We start from the raw sequence: 22,911 nt of genomic DNA, 5'->3' as shown, positions 1-22,911 counted from the left end.
TAATAATGACAATAATAATTCATAATAAGCGCCTTTCAAAACTCAAGGACACTTTGGATTGGATTGGATATGCCTTTATTAGTCTCACAGTGGAGTTTACAGTCACATAATGTTTTTTTCTTGGGCTGAGCAGCGGCAAGCCAGACGCGCCAGCGTTCGCTCAACCCGGAAGTAACTTAGATATCAAAATGGTCGTCGGCACCGTAACGTTGTTCTTTTCCTTCGTTTTTTTCCTTCAAGGGGTCGCCACAGCGAATCGGTGTCCTCCATCTTCAGAGGTTTGATTTTGGCCAAGCTTTTACGTCGGATGCCCTTCCTGACACAACCCTCTGTATTTATCCGGGCTTGGGAGCGGCACAAGAGGACACTGGCTTGTGCCCCCCTGTGGCTACAGAGCAAGCAACTCATTCGATGCACAATTCAAATCAAGTAAAACTACTCCCCGTTTGATGACGACGCATAAATCAATTTTATTGTCTTGTATGTATTATCCAACGCGCGAGTACGACAAATTCAAGTAACTTTCACCGGTCCCTGTAATGCGAAAGAATGTCCACGCGGGGGCAGCATATATCTTTCCGCCATCACATCATAATATGCGTTAGGGAGAAACTGGACAAATCAGTTCATGTTTCCTGGCGAAACAATGGAATCAAACGTCCTTATGGAGCCGCCGAGCGGCGTCATAATTCGGAATAAGTCTAAAGGGACGTGAATTGTGTGTACATTTTGCCCAAGTTGATGGCTAGTCAGCCGCGAAGGGAAATGACATCTTCAAACCTCATAGAGCTTGTCCGCGCGGCCTTCATCTTCAAACAAAAGTGTGGAACGCTAACAAGTATTTGGTGATTATGGAGAAGCCGTGCAGCTCGTGGCCACACCCAAAGCAGGGCCGCCTTAACACGTTGGACCAGTGATGCCTTCCAGAAGGTGCGGCTCGCCTATGTTGAAGCGCAAGCGGGCTTTCGCCTCCTCCTTCCTCCGCTTTCTCGTCCCCGCCCGCCGCCACCGCCACCGCCGCCGCCGCCTGGGTGTTGTCACCTCGCCCAGTGTGCTCGGAACCAAAGCAGCCAAGACAGTCGTCAGCGTTAGCTGGCTCCCCCTCGCAAGGACGTTTTAAGTTTTCCCCTTTGGCGAATAATTAATTGCGTCTCGCCACCAGCGTCAACCCGGACCAAACACGCCCGCAACCGGTTCCGGATTGTCATCGAGTCTTTTGGGGGGGGGGGGTTCTGCTGCGACCATGGGGGACGTGGTTTCCTCTCACCTGGATGAAGGCAAGCGGGAGATGATTGCAGGTATGCGGAGGAGGGAGTGCCTCCACGGCACCCTCTCGTTTTTTTAGCATGCAAGCGAAACGGGAACGACATTTTGTTTTGAGTCTCACATTTGTTTCATTGGATTTCCCCCCCAATAAATCAATCGTTGCTTGCAGTTTTCCAAAGGGGGGGAGGAGGTGTTGCAATGTGACCAGAATATATCTATGAAAATGGAATGTCTTTCTTTGGATTCTTTAGCCACGTTAGCTCTTTCAATGTTTCTGCTACTATTAGCGTATCGCTCAAAACGTCAACACCTGTGCCGATACAAAAGCATCACATTTCTTGGTGGGGGGGCATAGTCTGTGTCTTACTGAAGCTTACGGAAAGATTCTTGCTGTGGGCCTTTCTTTGCTAGACATAATAAGTAGGTTTCCCCAAAGAGAAGCGTGTTTGTATAAATTGGTGGTGGCTGCTATTTGAGTCTCCAACAACCTCCCACTGCGGGACGCTTCCTTCCACTCTGTGGAATTTGATTCCAGTCGAGCGCAGAGCAACTTCGACTCCTCCAAACGACCTCCTCGGAAAGAAAAAGGGAGCTCGGCAGGAGAGCCTCTCAGAAACAACTCTGCTAAAAAGACAAGAACGCGTTTTATGATTCATCTTATTTAGTGGACGTTTCTTTGGAATCCGACTCGGTCTTGAAAACTATTAGACGACACACATGAACAAAAGTGATGTTTCTTTTACACTTCTGAGCCATGTCAACACAAGAAAATATTTTTTCTTTGCCTTGGGTGTTTTGCACGCGTGTGCGTGTAGTCGTGTTCATCCAACGATGTCAGCCCTCACTTGCTCGGATGCTACATCTTACTGAAAGTACAACTACAGTTATGTTTTCTCACTATCCATCCATCTGTTTTCCAGACCGCTTTTATCCTCACTAGAGTCACGAGAGACAGACAAAAACAATAGCCAATTTAAAAAAAAAAACCGCTAAATGAGAGTCACGGGGAAAAAAAATCAATTTAGAGTCCAAATATAGACAAGTATTAGTGACGCACTGAAGAGCCTTGTCAAATCCCTATGAGTGAATTTAGGTTGAAAAAGCCATTCAATCTATCCATCCATCCATTTTCCAGACCTCGTCATCATCTTTAGGGTCGCGGGGGGTGCTGTGATGGGCCTTCTTGACTTTGACACCTGTGATGTAAGAGATTAGCCAGCTGACTGAATAGAAAGAGAGCTATCTCGCGAACATGTACTTTCACAAGTTTTATTTGCTTTCACGGGCCCAATAAAATGATGTGGCAGGCCAGATTTGGCCCTCCGTCCTTCACTTTGACACCTGTCTTGAAAGGATTCCGGAATCTGGCAGCTTTAGCAGAATTTCAGCACTGTGTTTTCATCTTGCTAGCTAACAAAATACTGTGGGAAGTGCGCAACACACAGCCATCGGAAGCAAAATAAGCTTCCATGATGTGTGCATTTCTGCAAATGTCTTGATGTCGTCGTTGCCTTTGAAGATTGACGCTGTTCTGGAAGTCGAACACAGGGCACTCTCGTCAAGTTGCGTTGTTTGCTTTTGACTCTGCATTTTTCTCACACCAGTGTTGCCTTGTCAGCACTTTCCTGCCTGCTCTTCAACCTCGGGTCACCTCCCTCCTTCCTGTTTTCCCTTCCAAGAACAAATCACAGTTTAGTTCCTCTTGAGTATTTAGAAGATCTGCCACAATTACGAGTCTGAGTTAATGGTCCAAAGTGTCTGAGCACTTGCGTGGGTTTTCTCCGGGTAGTCCGGGTCTCCTCCTCCCACATTCCCCCAAAACATGCGTGGGAGATTAAAATGAAGTGTCACTTTCCGCGTCTGCTGATGTGTTGTGACTATCTTCCATTTTGCGTCTCGTCCTGCAGCGAAAACCGGAGATGTGATGAGACAGTTTGGCGACGTGTATAAGCAGCAGTACGCCGTCGCTCTCTTCAACAGCATCCGCTACCAGATCGAAGGAGGTGGCGGGCCGCAATCGCAGTTGCTACACCGAAAGGCGAGTACCCAAACAAGGTGGTTTTCGGTCAGAGAAACATTTGAACAAGCGTGTCCACTCCGGTGCCAGGGTTTTTGTCATTTTCACTCCAATTGCAGCATCTGCGGAATATTGACTTTTGGGACTACATAAACATTCAATTCAGCGTACGAAACTTGAGACGCTCTTCTTTCATCAGAAAAAAAGAGTTAATTCCTAAGTTATATGGGTCTGGAGTTATATCTGACCTTGAAATGGGGGCAGCTGTACAAAAAAAAAACCAATACAATGCATCCATATTGGTTTGTATAGCACTTTAACAACACCTGTAGCGTTACCAAAGCGCTAACATGGGAAATACTTGTCGAAAAGAGGACGTGGCCAGCGCTTTATCGGCACCCAAGCATGAAAACAACAAAACCCAAACAAATTGGGAAATGGCGCTTTACGTCATCTTTTCAATTCCCGAATAAATTTGGGAATGGCAGCAAATGAGTTGAAGGCGACGGAATGAAGAAGCCACGGCAGAAATGTTTTTCCACCTTTTGGTCATTTTATCAAGATGTCCGCATTTCTCTGTTGTTTTTCTAGGATCCGTTAGCCGGCCGTTCGATCTTTTCGGGGAATTTGTTCCAATACCTGGAGGACAATCGCAAGTGGAGGAATCGCTTTGTATCGGTGCCAAACAACTACACCATCAACCTCTATGAGAGCAAATCGGTGGGTTGACTTCCTTTGCTCTTTGGCCTCATTTCGCATCGCTCGTGACAACGTGCACAGTTTTCATTTTCATGTGGCCACTTTTCAAGGCGCATGAGCGGAGTCTTCATCCCAAAGTCAGCATCAACTGTGCCGGCTACAAGGCCCTCACCTCCATTGAAGATTACATGGAATTGATGAACACCAGCCTGCCAGGTATTCGCTCCGCTGACATTCACGCAACGTACCCACAATTTCGGGATGCTTGGCTTGCTGAAAAATGGCAAAAGGTCACAGTGGTGTCAAATCATAGCGTCCAAATTGTATCATTAAGTAGAACACCGGCGTCAAAGTTGAGGCCCGGGGGCCACGTCTGGCCCGCCAGATCGTTTTCTTCGGCCGGTGAAAGCAACTCAAACTGGTGCAATTCCACGATGCTCGCTGAAGTCTGAAGCCAAATTGTGGCATGTAAAGCACGCACCAGGCGGTTGCCTTTTTCTAACTGCAATTTTCTCCCTCTGCTCCTTTTAGACGTCAAAGCCAAATCGAGCAGCAATCCTTTTATCCGATGCGCAACGCAGTTCCCGCTCATCCTATGGCACCCGTACGCCCGCCACCATTACTTCTGCGTGATGACCGAGAAGGAGCAACAAAAGTGGCAGGCCGTCTTGCAAGATTGCGTCCGCCATTGTAACAACGGTGAGAGAAACACAACAACAACAACAAAAACCCCGTTGCCAGTTTGACGTACGTTGTCCAACCGTTGCTTGCTGTCAAGCAAGCGCGGGCTTGTTGGAAGGAGGATGCAAATTGACTTTTAAAAAATGGGTGTGTGAAGCTTGGGAAGTGTAAATATTTGACAGATGATTATTATGCACAACCAGTCATGAAAGGAATTGCTGGTGAGGTAAGATACGCAGTGGCAAAGGCGCCTTTGATCCGCCGCTTCACTGTGGCAACAAAATGTCAGAAATGGATCGCATGGATTGTTGAGGTGATTTCAGAGTGTTGAAAGACGTTGACGTTGCTCCCCACGTTGGACTCTTAATGTCTCGTCTTCACGTTTTGTTGAAGGGGTGTCAGAGATGTTCGGTCGGACACTGTGGACAAAGGCTCGAACACAGGAAGATTGTCTTTTACTGCCGGCAGGGGACGTAGCCATTCAAGACAGACGCCCAAATTATGCAGCAACTCTCTGCCAAGCTATTTATAGAGAGTAAATGCAAATTGAAGTAATACATTAGGAAAACATAGTTTTCTTGATTTGTATACCACGCCCCTGGATGTCCCAAGCGCCAAAAGCTAGAAACAATAGAGCATAGACATTTTAATGGGTTGTTTTTCCCTGAACCGATAGATTTGTAACCCCGCTAATGAGCTCTTCCTGCGAGGGACTTTCAAGTCCTAAATTCTGTCTAAGGAAGGAGTTAACCAAGTACTAAATTATGTCCAAGGCTAGATCCCCGAAATGAAGATGACAGGTTAACAGGCTGTGTCTGTTTAATTCAGATTGAGCCCAGGTTTCTCTGTGCTTCAATTGTGTATTCTCGTCACACATTTTCACGAAGCACATCACAACATGAAACTTTTCAATATGATAACTTTGATTGTGTCTCATCTCTATCAAGGGGCCTTTGTGCTGTTGTTGTTCAAATAAATCAAGCGTCTCCAAATGGCTTTGTGGCGCACGCTTGGCTAAAAAAGGATTGCAAGCTGGTTGTCACGCTCTTGCGGTCAAGGGGGGGTTTCCAAGCTCAGAGCTATAACTTCTCGGGCAATGTCCAACAGTGGAGAAAAAAAGAAATGAAAAGACAGGGAACAAAGGGGTACTGTTTTTTTTTAATCATGTTATGTCATAAATCATGAGCTGGACATCAGTAGTGAAGAAAGAGGCTTGGGTCAACTTCAATTCACAACACTTTGTGCCGTGGACGGTCTGTCCCAAGCGGCGCAAACAATCATTGTGAAAATCCCAACCTAACTGACGGATAATCAAATGCATTGGAAAATACATTCATCATAGTAATAGGACATTTACTTTATTATTATTATTATTATTATTATTAACTCATTCACTGCCATTCCCAAATATATTCAGGTAATTGATATTGTATTTTCTATTTCAAGGTCAGATAATGCCAGGCCCTGCTAACTTGGGAAGTAACTTTTTTGTCTGATTAAAGAAGAGAGTGTAATTGTCGTCCTAAAAGCCAATATTGTGTGGGTGCTGGAATTGGAGTGACAATGCCAAAAATCCCGCCACTGGAGTAAACACATTTTTATCACGTCTGGCAGTGAATGAGTTAATAAGAATAACTATTCTTCTTCTTATCATTATTATTTAAGCACAGAAAATTGTCACCAAAAAAACTATACATTCAATATGCATTTTCACTTGAAGGACAAGCGACACCATTTTTTTTGTTTCCTAACTGACATCAGAAAAACGCTTTATAGCCTCTAAAATACGCAAAACATGCAGGCTGATATTTTTAGTCAAATGCAAAACACCAATAAAAATGACTTCAAGTGTCCCAAAACTGCTTCAAAATGACCTCGAATATGCCGAGTTTCAGAAGTTCAGGACGTCTTGCCTTGCTCTCGATTCAAAACAATGGCTTCAGATTGGGAGAAGATGCTTTCTTGTTACTCATCCAGTTATGAATATGATTCAAACAGTTCTGATGAGGAGAGCATAAATGTCTGCAATTGATTACAGAAGTTCTTCCGTCTCATTTTGAGGCATCTGGACTGAAATGTAGCGTCCCAGAAAATGCGCAAGATGGCGCCCAAGCTCCGTTGGAAATGAGATGATTTGTCTGCTGGGAATTTGTGTCAACTAGTATCAAATACAGTAAGACCTCAACTTACAAACTTAATTGGTTCCCAGACAGAGTGTGTAAGGCGAAAAGTGTGTATCTCGAAAAAAAAAATTCCCATAGGAAACCATTAAAATAGGAATCCCGGGTTTCCATAAAATATACTTTTCAACTAAATAAGCCTTAAAACTACACACAACATACCTTATTCTATGTATAATAAATGTGCAATTGTATTGTAATGAAAGAAATACACTGCATTGTATCATAAAGTCACTTTATTTACATTTGTGATGGTCATTTATGGCTTGATGGAATGGCGTTGGAGGTCGAAGGTCAAAGGGAATTGCTGTTTGGAAAGAGAGGCACATTACATGACGACTCTAATCAAAGAAATAAACTGTGCTGTAAAATAAAGTTTTATTTACCTTTTTGATGGTTGTTAATGGCTTATCGAAGGAGAGTCACCTTCCATAAGGACTGTTGGTAAATTAACCTCTGGTGCTGTTCGGTCGTGTGCTTCCGCCGAAGATCACTCCGCCAGCCATGGCGGTGTGTATTATGAAAATAGTGCTTATTATAAGGTTTAATTTTCATAAATTTGACGTTTGTAAGACAAAAAGTTTGTAAGTTGAGGTGTTTGTAAGTTGAGGTCTCACTGTAGTAGTCTCGGTGCAACACACAACGATTCACCATCGCGTTATTTATGTGTTTTCCTTCTAATTTCGCCATCATCACAGATCAACACGAAGTTTTCAGCCCAAACAAAGTACCCAAAATGCATTGTGTGTGGCTTTCTCGGTCAGGGGGGTTCCTTTCGTGACGTCACGTGGGGGCCATCATCAACTCAAAACCAAGACTTCCGGAAGATTCAGTGTGAGTCTTAAAATGTAAAATATAGCTATATGTGGTGGAATCTTTGCAAAATACGCTCAGTAGAAGTGATTTTACAAATTATGGACACAACGAAGGTGTCGGTTGTCCTTTAAAAGGGTTGAACCCCGAAAATAAGCCCCGCCCACAAAAACAAAAGGAAAACAATTAAAATGTAAGGGAAAACAAATGTGAATGTGCAAATTGCTGCAATCCTTTGTCCCCATCCCCGTTGTTCCTCGCCATCATAAAATGTGAGTTGCGTTGGCGGTTTTGCCCCCATCTCAAATTCATATCCGATCTCTCCCATGAACACATTAGAAATGGAGACAAGCCCGAGGATGCACAAACATTCTTTCATCGCATTTTTTGTCAGCCTGTGGTTCCTCCAGGAGTCGGTCGGCCATGCCGACTTCATTCAATCGTGTGTTGACAGCCCATGCTGCTCAAACATGACATGTCTATCTATCTTTAAATCATATTCATATTCGGCTGTTTCACAATCGCACAATTTGGCTAGAGTTGAAATGACTTTGATTCAAGATACATTCATGGTCAATAATCGTAATATTTTTTTTTGATAATAGATAAATAAATTAACAGCTAATAAATAGATAAATACATATATAGATGAATAAATAAATAAATAAATGGATACATAAATAGATACATAAATAAAGATAAATAAACGAATAGAGAAATAATAAATAGAGAAATAGGTAGATGAATAAATAAACAATAAATAAACAAATATATAAATAAATAAACAACTCATAAATAGATAGAGATATGTAGATAAATAAATACATAGATAAATAAACAAAGGCGGACTCCTGATTTCTAAAGTCCAGGCCAATTTTTTTTACAGAGACCTAGCAAAGGCTCATTCTTCTACCGAAGCCCCAAGAAGAGGCAAAACCAGAGTTTTGTATCATGATGTTGTGCCTGTGAGCATAAATGATGCAAATTTGTGTGTATGTGAACGTTTTTTTGAATCTGGATATGTCTCCATGCGTCTTTTCTATTTTAATCTCCTCTGCCCAAAGCAGAGCTCGGCTGTCCATGCTTGAAAGGAACGAGCAGCGCGTCCATTTTTTTTTCTCCTAAAACAAAAGCAAGCCTCGCTCGCCTGTCTTGTTTTTTTGACTCCTCCTTACGACCTGTTTGGGCACGCTCAGCGAGTCCCGTCGTACATTCCATGTGGGCTTCAAGATGGCGTCGGGGGGGCGAGCGGGGGACCGTATTTGTCTTCCGCCATGGCTTCGGCACGCCGAGGTCAATTGCCTCGATGTGGAGTGGCTTGGGCCTGTGTTGCCGCGCCCACTCTCACCTCCGAGAAAACAGAACAGGCATCCTAAAGTCATAAAATGACTTTATGGATGTGACCCCTGCCCTCCACGCGGGCAATTTAAAAGGGAGTTGGCTCGGGAGGGAAAGCTGTCTGTTAGCGGTCCAAAGCTTGCCTCTTTTAGTGCATTGGAGATTAGATGGATCGGTGGTGTCCAAACGGAGGCCCCGGGGACCATTCCTGGCCCGCCATCCGTTTTAACATGGCCTTTTAGCCTTCCCTTTCGATGTGGGTCATTTTTCCCTCTTATTTCAGTGACGATTTCTAATTCTGTCCACACTTGTATTTCCTTTGTCCCTAGCCATGCTATTTTGCACCTCTTCTATGTGATGTGTGTGGAAGAGCATGAAGGAAAACCAATGTGTTGAAGTAGCAACATGGGAGCGGAGAGTTGTCCGCGATTGATGGCATTCTGAAGGCCAGTGGGAACTCTTTGGGGCCCCCAACTCCAAATGAGAGCCTGACGGCATCGGCGCCCAGACCAAAGTATTCGATTCTGGCCTGGGACCAAAGAATGGGTGTTTGAATGTTGAAAAAGCCACAAAAGGGAGAATTATCTCACGTCTCCACAGCACGCGGTACTTTTCACATAGTTAGATAAGTGCCCTTTTTTCAAGTGTCAACTGTTTTTTTTTTTTTTCCTTTTTTTTATGAGGGACCAAATTCGAATTGATGTTTTTTTTTTGGGTGGCATAATGAGTTGACAAAGCCGCAATGGCACTTGAACGTGCCGACTGCAAAGGCCGCACATTTAGGTCAGCAGGACACATCCCTGCCGCTGTTTAATTCTGAGGCGTCCATTCATGGCGGGGGGTTGACCAATCGCATCGCCGGGCTTTCTCGACAATGAGGTCATTGTTTTCACTTACATCATGAACACTTTGTAGCTCATCCACGTTTTTAGAACGCTGCTAATTCAGCATCTGTGTGTAGTCCGGTTATGTTCAACAGGCCGATCTTTATTTTTTATTTTCTATTTTTTATTTTATTTTAAAAATGTTATTTTTTGTATTCTTATGCAATTTTATTTAATTATTTATAGTTTATATTTTATTTTTATACTTTAATTGATTTTTTTTGGATTTGTATTTTTTTATTTGTATTTTCATTTTAAATTTGTATTTTTTCATGTTATATTTTGTTTTTATTGAATTTCTTATTTTATGTTATTTTTAATTTATTGTTATTTTAATTTTGATTTTAATGTATTTATTTATTTTTCTTTTAAATGTTCACATGTTTTATTTTTTTTAACAGCTAACATGAAGCAAGTCTTTGTTGATGTACGTTGACCATCTTTTTTAATCTTGCGTAACAACCGTAGGGCGCACAAAAAAAAAGTCCTTTCACAATCATTTTGTTTGCTGGGATTCTGGAACAGATTGTGGACTGAATGGGCTTGAAGAAGCCTGCCTGGGATGGCAATGTTGTTGCTCCACATTGCATCCTCGGAGTGCAGATCGGGAAATACTTCCAAATGGATGCGGCCATAATTGCTGCCACATGTTCTATTTGTACTCGCTGCCCACTGGATGGCCTCGCCGTTCAACTTCATGGCGAAGGGATCACAACTGAGACGTAAAATGTGAGGAGGAAAAGGCAGGAGTCCAAACAAATAGAGTCAGACTGACGCGCCGTTGGCAAATGTAATTAATCAGCTCAACAAATAAGATAAGATTTGCATTTTGCCGTCTGTTAAAGCAATTGAACTCTGGATAAAAGTCGACGGCGACTTTGAGCTAAAACAGGTTTGCCCTGTCAATGCGTCGCTCGTCTCATTCCACTGGCAAATTAGCAGTGGCTTAGATATCGTCGCACTTGCTCGCTAAGTACGTATTCATTCAGTCATTCGGAGGAGGGGGGGGGGGTGAATTGCGCTGCTTTTTTTTCCTTTGATGAAAAATGAAATGTTTCTGCTTGCCTTGGTTGTACGTTGTACACCCCCAGCCGTTTTCAGAAAATCAAATAGGAGCAAGCTTTTGACGCTTTTCACTGGAGAAGTGGAAACCCGCCACGGCGTCTGTTTGTGTGGGATTCTCGCATCTCGGCGTGACCTTCCACAGCGTTTTCCACTGGTCCCCCCCCCCCCCCCCCCCCCTTAACACCCATCACTGCTGCAAAGCTATCTGGTGGGGGGTCAGCTTCCCGTCGGGCTCTCCCTGCCCCCTCCCGCCGACGGCTCCTGACTCACTTCCTGACTTTTTCAGCTTCCTCGGCGTCACAGACTTTGCTATCGCAAAACATCGGCCCGGTCGGAGTGACATTGCTTTATTTTGAAAAGCAAATGTGACTGGTGTTATTGTAGGAGAGGAATTTGGTTTACGGGCGAACTGCATTGCGGTCTGGGCTGCATATTTTTATGTATTTTTTTTATTGTTTTTTTTTTTCGAGGGGGGGGGGGGCATACTCAAGCCAGTTCAATCTCATCACATCACATGACACAAAGTCACTTCCTAAAAAAAACATACCACGGTTGTTGTTTCAGCGCAGTTCTTTCGGTCCTTTGGGTGTGTCATTAACCCATGTGAACACACACACCCCCCCTCAAAAAAAAAAGAAATCTTCCTCTTTTGAGTAGCTTAACAATTAATTTTGATTGTGTTCCGCTCTCCATTTATTTTCCAGACACAGATTCATCATTGTCATCACTTATGGAAACTTTGGATATCACAAGTTAGAGGGAGGAAAGGTCAGAGCTATTTTGGCCATATTTCCAAAAAGTATATATACGGAGTATATTTGTGTGCAAGTAAAAGCGCAGAGTGTCGATGCGTATATGGAACGGTCGCGGCTTGAAATTGAAGTAGATTTACGTGGCACAATCTCGTTTGGTCAATGGATGCTACAGCTTCGCGTTTGTTTTCAAGACTTAGCTTGTAGCAGATGTGCACATTTCACCGTGACGTCCCTGATCCACTGGTGAAAAGGATGATTTGATCCTCTCCTTTTGCATCTAGAACTGCTTCATGCAACAGAGGCCGCAGTAAGTTCTTCGGATTGAATGACTGTCTGTGTCTTTGCGTTGTCATATTTATTATTTTCTTGTTTTGACTTCAAGATGGCGCCACGAGAGTCGCTTGAGAGCAGCCCCTGACTTTTGTTTTTCAACTTCTTCTTATCCTTCCCTCTTCCTTTCACCAATTTGCTGCTGTGAAATGTCAATTTCTCCAATGTAAGACTATTAAAGGCTAATCTAATCTAAAATAAATAGAATAATACTTTGCCCAGTATAGGTCACATGAATGGTGGTCATTCAAAAAAAAAATATATAATAATTGTACCTCTCAATGAGTCGTCACCTTACCGTGGTGGAGGGGTTTGTGTTCCCCAATGATCCTAGGAGCTAGGTTATCTGGGGCGTTATGCCCCTGACAGGGTCACCCATGGCAAACAGGTCCTGGGTGAGGGACCAGACAAAGTACGACTCAGAAGACCCCATAAGAAGAAAAACATTAATGGATTTGGTTTTCCCTTGCCCGGACGCGGGTCACCGGGGCCCATCTCTGGAGCCAGGCCTGGAGACGGGGCTCGTTGGCGAGCGCCTGGTGGCCGGGCCTACACCCATGGGGCCCGGTCGGGCTCAGCCCGAAGAGGAAACGTGGGTCCCCCTTCTCAAGGGCTCACCACCCATGGGAGGGGCCAGAGGGGTCGGGTGCAATGTGAGCTGGGCGGCAGCCGAAGGCGGGGACCCTGGCGATCCGACCCTCGGCTGCAGAAGCTAGCTCTTTGGACGTGGAACGTCACCTCTCTTGCAGGGAAGGAGCCCGAGCTGGTGTATGAGGTCGAAAAGTTCCGACTAGACATAGTTGGGCTCGCCTCCACACACAGCCTGGGTTCCGGTACCAGCCCTCTCGAGAGGGGTTGGACTCTCTTCCACTCTGGAGTTGCCCACGGTGAGAGGCGTAGAGCGGGTGTCGGCATACTTATTGCCTCCCGGCTCGCCGCCTCTACGTTGGAATTCACCCCGGTAGACGAAAGGGTTGCTTCCTTTCGCCTTCGGGTGAGGGGACGGGTTCTGACTGTTGTCTGTGCATGTAGACTAAACAGCAGTTCAGTGTACCCATTATCTTTGGAGACATTAGGGATTTATTCACACATAAGGGTATCCATATGTGCACGTGGCACCAGGACACCCTTGGTCGCAGTTCGCAGCCGAAGCGTTGAAGGTTTCCATTTTGTGGACACAGTATAGCATCTCTGCTTTTTGCAGATGATGCGGTACTGTTGGGGCCTTCAAGTGGAGCTCTCCAACTCTGTCGAGCGTTTCGCAGCCGAATGTAAAACGGCTGGGATGAGAATCAGCACCTCCAAATCTGAGACAATGGTTCTCAGTCGGAAAAGGTTGGAGGAGTTTAAGTATCTGGGTGTCTTGTTCACGAGTGAGGGTGTAAGGGAGCGAGAGGTCGACAGGCGGATCGGGGCGGCGTCTGCCGTGATGCGGACTTTGTACCGATCTGTCGTGGTGAAGAAGGAGCTGAGCCACAAAGCAAAGCTCTCAATCTACTGGTCGATCTACGTCCCAACCCTCATCTATGGTCACGAGCTATGGGTTGCGTCCGAAAGAACGAGATCCCGGATGCAAGCGGCCGAAATGAGCTTTCTCCGTCGGGTGTCCGGGCTCTCCCTTAGAGATAAGGTGAGAAGCTCGGTCATCCGGGAGGGGCTCAAAGTCGAGCCGCTTCTCCTCCACATAGAGAGGAGCCAGATGAGGTGGCTCGGGCATCTGCTTAGGATGCCCCCAGGACGCCTCCCTGGTGAGGTGTTCCGAGCATGCCTCCGGACACCCCGGGGACAACCCAGAACACGCTGGAGACACTATGTCTCCCAGCTGGCCTGGGAACGCGTCGGGATCCGCCAGGACGAGCTAGAAGAAGTGGCTGGGGAGAGGGAAGTCTGGGCTTCCCTACTGAAGCTGCTGCCCCCGTGACCCGACCCCGGATAAGCGGCAGAAGATGAATGAATGGATAATAATTATATTTCAACGAAAATTCCTCCTGAATCTTGTTGCTTTTGTTTTGCTTTGCGTTGACTATCGGGCCTCTTCCTTGCCCCCCCCCCCTCAGGTCTGCCGGAGGACTGCACTGTTCAGACGCCGGCCTTCACTGACAGCGTCAGATTGCATCGACAAGCCAAAGGCCACTATGGGACCTGGGACATGATGTGCGGAACCCCTTCACAGGTACAGTAGGGCACTCTACCTCATCTTTCATCCTGCTTTTTACGCCTCCAGAAAGCCACAGTCGTTTCATAATGTAGAACTTTTAGCATCATGAGTGATAGATTTGGATATTATAAATTAGGCAAATTTGAAAAAAAACAGTATTTGTAAACACAATGGCGAGATTTTCCATGAAAATTCTGACAGCCGCACAAACTTTTAGGAAAAGAGTTGTTTGGAATGTTGTTGAGTTGTTTTGGAAATGGCCGACAAATATTTTGCCTCAAATTTATTAACTGCCCAATTGCGTGGGTTCACCTATCAAAACATACGCAGATCATATTGAGCTATTCCACAAATGAAAAAGATCATCCGATATTGACTCGAAGGCATCAGGAACTGTTATATTTAAGTCCATTTGTTTGAAACAAACACAAATCATGAAAATACAGCATTAGCATTTCCGCACGATTTAAATGAACCCGTCTGCTCTTCCATTATTTGCATTTTCACAAAAATGGGTGAGACACACAAAAAACGCTTCCGCTCGCGTTGCACATGGACAGGCGGGCCATGTGCCCGCCTGTCCATGTCATGTGTCATGTGCCATGCAAACGGCCTCCCGGCAGGAGGAAGCCAAGCCCTCCATCACTCTTCGCCAGCGACAAAAACCAAAATGGCAACTCGGTCGATCAACGCATTGAAGCACATTTTGGGGTTTCTGTGTGTGTGTGTGTGTGTTTTGGACCGTGTACTACTTCCTGTCTCTGAATCCTTCATCTGAATGGGCACACTGTGTCTTTTCAAGTTGATTTTGTTGTTTGTTTGGGTCTCGTGCTTCAACACATTGGAGGCCACCGCACCCTCAGAGCAAATAAAAAACAAAAACAAAACAAGGGAGGCCAACTTCAAAATGGAAATGGCAACTGACTGATTCAAGGGTGTGTTTATTTAGCCGCCGTCAATTGGAAATGTTATTTTTAGCTGTGTGTTTTCAATCCGCTGCATGTTTGCACTATAGTTGAGAGGAATGAAATGTCATCTTTGCTCTATGTAGCATCATAAACATATTTGACAATGAAGCTGACTTTACTCGGTGTGTGTGTGTGTGTGTGTGTGTGTGCGTGTGCGTGTGCGTGTGCGTGCGCGTGCGTGTGTGTGTGTGCGCGTGTGTGTGTGTGTGTGTGTGTGTGTGTGTGTGTGTGTGTGTGTGTGTGTGTGTGTGTGTGTGTGTGTGTGTGTGTGTGTGTGTGTGTGTGTGTGTGTGTGTGTGTGTGTGTGTGTGTGTCCGTCCAGATCCTGGCAAATCTGGTGATGGAAAGTCTCCATCCTGAAGTGAGAAATGCAATTGGTCCTCGTTTGAAAGGGAAGATGCAGCAAAGGCAGAGAGATTGGATGTTTGTGAGTTCTTGGGAGATTGTTCCAAAACAGAATTTCACCTACAATGAGAAGAATGCGAATCGTTGCTTATTATCATGCTACGCTTATTTTGTTTGGTTGTTTTTTTCTATTTTTAATATTTCTATTTCTACTTTTTTATGTATGTTTTTATTTTATTTTATTTCTACTTTTATTATTTCTGTTTTTTGTTTTTGGCTTTATTTTATTGTATTATTTTGTTATGTTATTGTATTTTTTAATTTTTTATATTTATTTAGTTATTTTTTATTTTAATTCATTTTCATTTAATTTTATTCTAATTTAATGTAATTTCATGTTACTATTACTTTATTTTTTCAATGGAATGTTATTTTGATTTGATGTGCTTTTATTTTGTAGATCTCGGATGCAGTTTACCGGCAAGTTTTGTCCCACGCTGCCAGCGAGTATGAAACTCTCGTTGAAAGCTGCGAGACTCGGAAGGTCCAGCTGGACGCCAGGCTGCGAACGGACATGGACCAGGTCATCGCATCGAAAGAACACGTCAGCAGCAAGATTCGAGGTAACACCCCCTCACCCAATTCAACTCTACCGACCGACGTCAATAAAGATAAAGGTAAATAACACGCGTCCGTTTCCCCCCTGGTGCGCCGCGACGGTGCGCAGGCCTGGTGTTACCCAAAGCAGACTCCGTCCTGAAGAGGAGCGTCCAACCTTACATCAACTCCATCTTGGAGGCTCTGATGGAGCCCATCAGCCGAGGTTTCGCCGAGGTCAGGGACGTTTTCTTCCGGGAGGTAGTGGACATCAGCAAGAACCTGCTGAACGGAGGAGACAAAGACAAACTGGCGCAGGTACGGCGCACGTTGCTCAGGGCGGGCCTCATTTCTTGTCTGGGAGCACCTCATCCATGTTTCTTGACAGCACTTGGAGAAGCTCTCCATGCTGGCCTTTCATCCGGTCAAAATGAAAAGTTGCTACGATAACGTGGAGGAGCTCAACCTGGAGGGACTGCAGCAACGCTTTGATGTCTCCAGCCCTTGCGTATTTGTCAGCAGGGCTCAGATCCTCATGAGGGAGGTGAGAAGTCATCGAGCCTTTGACTTTTTTTTTCTCTTGCTCTCTCTGGAATGTTCGCAGGTTGCCAAGAGTTGAAGCGCTGTCACTGTGGCTCACAAGGAACCTGCCAGTTGCAGTAAAGAGACTTTGCAGTTGCTTGTTAGTGGCCCAGTGTGACATTTTATCACACTCAAATAGCCTATTTTCCAGTGTATAAGGCACAACCACAGTGAATGCTGTCTTTTCAAACCTTTTCCATATATAAGGTGCGGCGGACGATAAGGCACATGTTAAATGAGTGAAAAACGTTTTCCAAATACAGTGATACCTCGGTTTACAAACCCCTTGGCTTACAAACTTTTCGGTTTATGAACGTTAAATTTATGAACATTTTACCTTGGCATACAAACTATTTTTCGGGATACGCACGCAGCTGCCACGAGTGATGTGTCGTTCGCGAACGAGCCCGTTCTCCTAACAAGAAAATGGCGGACGACTGTTTTTGTCCTGGATTCCCTTCCCCCAGTCTTCGTTTAAAGCCACGTGATTGGTCAAAAATGCAGGGGTGGGGGGGTGGGGGGGTTACAGACAGAGACAGAGTGAAGCCGTTCTCCAAAAAGAAAATGGCTGCCAACTTTTTTTTGTCCTCTATTCCCCGCTCCAAGTCTTCGGTTAAAGCTGCGTGATTGGTCAAGAACGCAGCAGTGAGGGGATGTGGATTAAACATTAGAGACATGCACACGGCAGTGAGAGAGTTCAATGGCAGTGTAGACTGCAAGGTTAAAATATCTCATCAATCAGGCTCCACAAACAACCCGCACAAGCCATCTGTACACTTGATGCAAAAAGCTATCAACCCAGCTAAACAGAACACAATTGATGAGGAACTAGGTAAAATTATGGCAGAGAAAGTACCTACAAGGGATCATTCCTCAAGATGGTGAAAGAAGAAGGTTACGTTCCTCATCAAGTGTTCAATGCTGATGAAAGCGGCCGCTCCATTCCATCAAGCCATCAACGGCCATCACAAAGGCAAATAAAACGATTTTATTATACTGTACAGTTTATTTCCTACATTATAATACCATAGCACATTTATTATACATAAAATAAGGTATATTTTGTGTAGTTTTAAGGCTTAGAAAATAAGAAAGTAGACAATTATATTTTATGGGAACCTGGGAACGGATTATTGTCATTTTAAATTAATTTTTGGGATACACACTTTTCGCCTTACACTGTCTGGGAACCAATTAAGTTTGTACGCCAAGGTATCACTGTATAATATATAATTAGATGAGTTTTCCAAATCTAATACAGTAAAGTCTCGTTATATCGATATTCAAGGGAGTGGGAAAAAATATCGATATAACCGGGACTATCGATATATCCGACCCTGTTTGCATGTAATTTTCTCCGTGCGTGCATAGAAATAGTATCGATATAACCGGGACTATCGATATATCCGATATCGATATAACGAGACTTTACTGTATATAAATACCATATTTTCCAGTGTCTAAGGCAGTGAATGGTGTATTTTCAAACCTTTTCTATGGAACAAGAATAATGAGCAAATACCCCCAAAAGTGGAACGAATAAATAAAACAATAACCCCCTGCACGCTCCAAAACAAAATGTAGTCGCCAGAATAAAAAAAAGCATTCAACCTGTCCTCATGGGATTTAGTCATCTGAATAATTGTCATTTAAGCCCTGACATTTTTTATTTTGTTGGTGAAATATTAGTTGCTGATTATTGATTAATATGTATCTTTTTTTTAGAGTAGCAAAAAAACACCATTGTTCAATAAGCTAATCATGATTCAACTTCCGCAATGAGTTAATCTAGCTATCTATTAGCTGTCCAGCTAGATAGCTAGCTCGCTGGCTATCTATTAACTAGCTAATAGCTATTTGGCCGGCTGGCTGTCTAAATAGTTATCAATTAGCTATCTAGCTGGATAGCTGTCTATTAACTAGCTATTAGCTAGCTAGCTTTCTATCTATTTGAGTTCTTCCAGGTTGAGTGAACACTGGCGCGTGTGGCTGCCGCTGCCCACCCACAGAAAAAAAACTTAATCTGTGACTGTAAAGTGACCTTGAGAGATTTGAAAGGCGCTTGTAAATTAAATGTATTATTATTATTATTATATAACGTGCAGCGGACTATAAGGCACATATTAAATGAATGAAAAACGTTTTTGAAATAGCATATATAATTGGATCAGTATTCCAAATATAATATAAAAATACCGTATTTTTCATCGTATAAGGCCTTATACGATGAAAGGTGTCTTTTCAAACTTTTCCATATATAAGGTGTAACGGACCATACCTTCAATGAATGAAAAACATTTTCCAAATCGAATATACAGTAAAGTCTCGTTATATCGATATCGGATATATCGATAGTCCCGGTTATATCGATACTATTTCTATGCACGCACGGAGAAAATTACATGCAAACAGGGTCGGATATATCGATAGTCCCGGTTATATCGATATTTTTTCGGACTCCCTTGAATATCGATATAACGAGACTTTACTGTATATATACATTGATAATAGTTCTCCAAATATAATATGAAAATACCGTATTTTCAAGTGTATAAGGCCTAGCGGGGTATAAGGTGTACCCCCAATGAATGAACTTTTTTCATATACAAGGCGCCCCATCAATGGCAGATTTTTTTTATGTAATAGGTACATTTCCAAAGTTTTCCATATATAAAGTGCACCGGATTATAATGTGCTACATTTATTATTATTATTATTATTATTATTATTTGCTAGCTATTTTCTATTTATTAGCTCTGGCTAGCTAGCTATCTATTCACTATCAAGCGGGCTGGCTACTAGGTCTCTGTTGGCTATCGATTTGCTAGCTTTCTATCTATTTGAGTTACTTCCGGGTTGAGTGAACGCTGGCGCGTGAGGCTGCCGCTGCTCACCAACAGACAAATGTATCCTGTGACCTTGAGAGTTTTTAAAGGCACTTATAAGTGAAATGTATTCATATTATTATTACAGTAGAGGTGCGAGTGACGCACTACTTTTTCTATATGGGGGAGGGGGTGATGTCAGTGGCTGCTGACAGTCATTGCGAGACCTGTTATTATTATTATTATTATTATTATTATTATTACTAACTTAAAACAGACTATTTTCTGACAGTGTATTTTAGGTGTTCAATTACCTAACATGTTTCGGCGTATACTTCCGCATTCGTCTGTAACAAAATAATCTGTTTTAAGTTAGATATCAAGTAGACAGGATGAATTTAATACAATTATTATTATTGTTATTATTTTTAATTACCGTTTGCTATCTATTAGCTATCTGGCTGGCTATCTAGCTCGCTATCTATCTATTCACTATCTAGCTGGCTGGCTGGCTATCGATTGGCTAGCTAGCTTTCTATCGATTTAAGTTACTTCCGGGTTGAGTGAACGCTGGCGCTTGTGGCTGCCGCTGCTCACCCGCAGAAAAAACGTGTCCTAAAGTAACTTTGAGAGTTTTGAAAGGCGCTTATAAATGAAATATATTATTATTATTACAATAGAGGCGTGAGTTGCGCACTACTTTTTCTATGTTGGGAAGGGGATGATGTCAGTGGCTGCTGTCGGTCGATGCGAGACCTGTTGACTTTACATATAAGGCGCACGGTCATCTTTTTAAAGAAAATGCAGGCGTTTGGGTGCGCCTTATACACTGTATGACATCTTGTGGTTTTTTTGTTTTTTTTCTGGACAGCAAATGGACAATGCCGTCCACACATTTGAGCAGCTGCTGCAGCAATCTTTGGCCGCCCAAGGAGATAACGACATGTGTAAAATCATTCAAGGGTGCCAGGACAGGGTTCTCAAGGTAAAGTGGAGAGGAAAACAAAGCGGATCCTTTTTTAAAAAAGTTTCATTTGTCATGATTTGTTCTATCTCTCTCTCTCTCTTTCTCTCTGCAGAAATACGATTACGACAGCAGCACAGTTCGCAAGAAGTTCTTCAGGGAGGCCCTCCTGCAGATCATCATCCCCTACATGCTGCAGCAGCTGGCGCCGTCCTGCTCTCCGGTAAACGAGCATCAAGGCAGTGTGATGACGTCATGAAGTGTTGCAAAAAGTGAGCCCTGTGTCCATTGCCCCACCCCTCTCAGGAACTGCCACGTTTTCAAGAACTCATCTTTGAGGATTTCTCCCCTTTCCTGCTTGTGGAAAATCTGTTTGAGGAGGCGGTGCTGCAATCTGTCACAAAGGACATCATGATGGGTGAGGAGCAATGAAGCTTTATGACGTCCCCTTTGAAATGTTGATCATTTTGTAGATGACACAATAAAAAAAAAAAAAACCACCTGTGTTCCCGTCATGTAGCCGTGAAGGAGGCTGCCGTCCAGAGGAGGCACAATCTCTACAGGGACAGCATTGTCCTGACCAACAGTGACCCCGACCTCCAAGCGCTTGGTGAAAACCCTCCGGTGGACTGGGCCACCAAATTCGCCAACGGTCAATCCCAAGGCGGCGCCGGCGACGGAGGTTCTGGGAACAAACGCAAGCAGGTGGTGTCCATGATCCAGCTGGATGGAGTCCCTCTGCCCTACGAGTCGTGTTTGGAAGTCCCGGGGGTCGAACTCATCCCCGAAGAAGACGCCGCCACAGCGTCCGGCGATACGGAGAAGCCGGCCGAGGACGCTCCCAAATCCCCAGATAGCGTGGACGAAATCCGAAACCTGATCAATCCCATGAAGGAAGTGGTCCTGCCGGATGGAATCCAGAGCGACACATCCAACGGGACGGCGACAGTCGTGAGCGGCATCGACGCCACGCAGGAGGAGGAGGAGGAGGAGGTGAGCCACGTCACCACCTCGGTGGAAGACGTCCCCTCGAGGTCTCCTCAAGAGAAGAGATCGCCGCAATCCATCCTCCAGCAATTGGTCGGCAACAAGGAAGCGCAAGACGATAAGGAGGAAGCGGCCATTCAAAGCGCCATTCAAGAAATCGACTTAGCAGTACAGGAACAAACTGCCGAGGTTTCCTCCATTCAATCCGAGTCGCAGAAGCCGGCGGCGGCGCCGGCGGCCAACGACTCTGCTCCGCACCAAGAGCCTCAACCTGCCCAAAAGAACCCGAATGGCGAGGACCGTATCATTGACCCTGTAGAAATGGACGTGGTTGTCGCGTAGGATGACCGCCATCATCGTTGCGTTGTTGACGTTGCGCACCCTCAAAGACCATTTTTTACGTATAACACCCACGCAGGCTTCCTTCGTATTTTGTGTATGACACTGAATGCGTCATTTATTGGGTGGGGTGTTAAGTAATAATCTGAATGCTAGCTGTTCAGATTGAGGACAAAAGAAACACCCTTGTGGTCGATTGGGATGTCAGCCATTTTGCAATATGTTTACAGTAGTTCGCCGTTGCCGACAGCAGAGGGCGCTACAGTACAACTCTCATTTTTAACGACAGTTTGTCAAATTCCATCTATTTTTCCAAGTGTTTCCTGTATTCATAATGTAGACTTGATGCGCGTTTTAAGCGATCGCGTTCGCAGGTATTGACTTAAAATTTAAGTCTTAAATGGACGGACGTTTTAAAATGTCTCATCTCAATCGACGACATAGGGGAACGTTCTTGGCGTTTCTATCTATTTGTTCTCCAGTTTGACTGTAAATACATTGGATCAAAGGTTACGGGTGTCTAGTTCAGCACATTTCTCCCCATTCGTTTGGGCTCAGGCGTTCACATCGTGTGGGATAAACAAATTGGTAATTATTCACTGGAGGAAAAAAAGGCGTTTTGAATTCTACGTCGAGAGACTTTTAGAAACAATGACACGAAACACGGTTAGCGTATGCGGACGACATTTTGCACTCAATCCAATTCCAACATTCAGTTTTATCTTGGATGCTGAGAAGAGAGCTGCAAATCCTTCTCTCTTTTTTTTAAAACCTTTTTATAGCTTGCGCTTGATTGTAAAATCACCTATTGCTTCTTGGCGTATTTGTCTGGACACCTTTGGTGCAATAATTTAAATGGTTCAACTATACCTTGCGGTCTACGTTGGGAGGGAGGGTGTTCGAACACCTTTTTTATTTATTCCTGTACGTGTGTGGTTGTGCTTTTCCAGATCGAGAGCTTTGTTTTTATCACCTTGAAAAATGTACAAACATTTATTGCTTAATAAAGTTATTTCAGGAACTATATTTTATTGTTTCATTGTTCATCTTATCAAAATGTATTGTTTTCTAAAAACACCCTTAATGGGTCATTTTTTTTAATTTATCCAATTGTCAAC

The 22,911-nt window shown here is 44.0% G+C and overlaps 1 protein-coding gene across 1 annotated transcript; it reads left to right on the top strand.

Moving 5' to 3' along the window:
• The first annotated feature begins 263 nt into the window (after positions 1 to 263).
• Positions 264 to 22,819, top strand: niban2a (niban apoptosis regulator 2a). The gene is made up of 14 exons (XM_089020586.1): positions 264 to 1,298; positions 3,174 to 3,304; positions 3,875 to 4,003; positions 4,093 to 4,198; positions 4,514 to 4,681; positions 14,086 to 14,201; positions 15,477 to 15,581; positions 15,960 to 16,122; positions 16,227 to 16,414; positions 16,485 to 16,640; positions 20,375 to 20,488; positions 20,583 to 20,690; positions 20,774 to 20,885; positions 20,988 to 22,819. The coding sequence occupies exons 1-14, from the start codon at positions 1,244 to 1,246 to the stop codon at positions 21,794 to 21,796; spliced, it is 2,460 nt and encodes an 819-aa protein (XP_088876712.1). The 5' UTR covers positions 264 to 1,243; the 3' UTR covers positions 21,797 to 22,819.
• The last annotated feature ends 92 nt before the right edge of the window (positions 22,820 to 22,911 follow it).

This window comes from Hippocampus bargibanti, linkage group LG18, assembly GCF_051943395.1.
Source record: "Hippocampus bargibanti isolate YZ-2025 linkage group LG18, ASM5194339v1, whole genome shotgun sequence".
NCBI lineage: Eukaryota > Metazoa > Chordata > Actinopteri > Syngnathiformes > Syngnathidae > Hippocampus > Hippocampus bargibanti.
The sequence above is the reverse complement of the archived record's forward strand: the minus strand, read 5'-3'. Positions and strand labels throughout refer to the sequence as shown.

Bases quoted from the DNA above. Each gene is read 5' to 3' on its own strand.
- niban2a (XM_089020586.1), top strand. From the start codon at position 1,244: ATGGGGGACGTGGTTTCCTCTCACCTGGATGAAGGCAAGCGGGAGATG. The intron at 4,682-14,085 runs GTGAGAGAAACA...CCCCCCCCTCAG, and splicing joins CGTCCGCCATTGTAACAACG to GTCTGCCGGAGGACTGCACT. The intron at 16,641-20,374 runs GTGAGAAGTCAT...TTTTCTGGACAG, and splicing joins CTCAGATCCTCATGAGGGAG to CAAATGGACAATGCCGTCCA.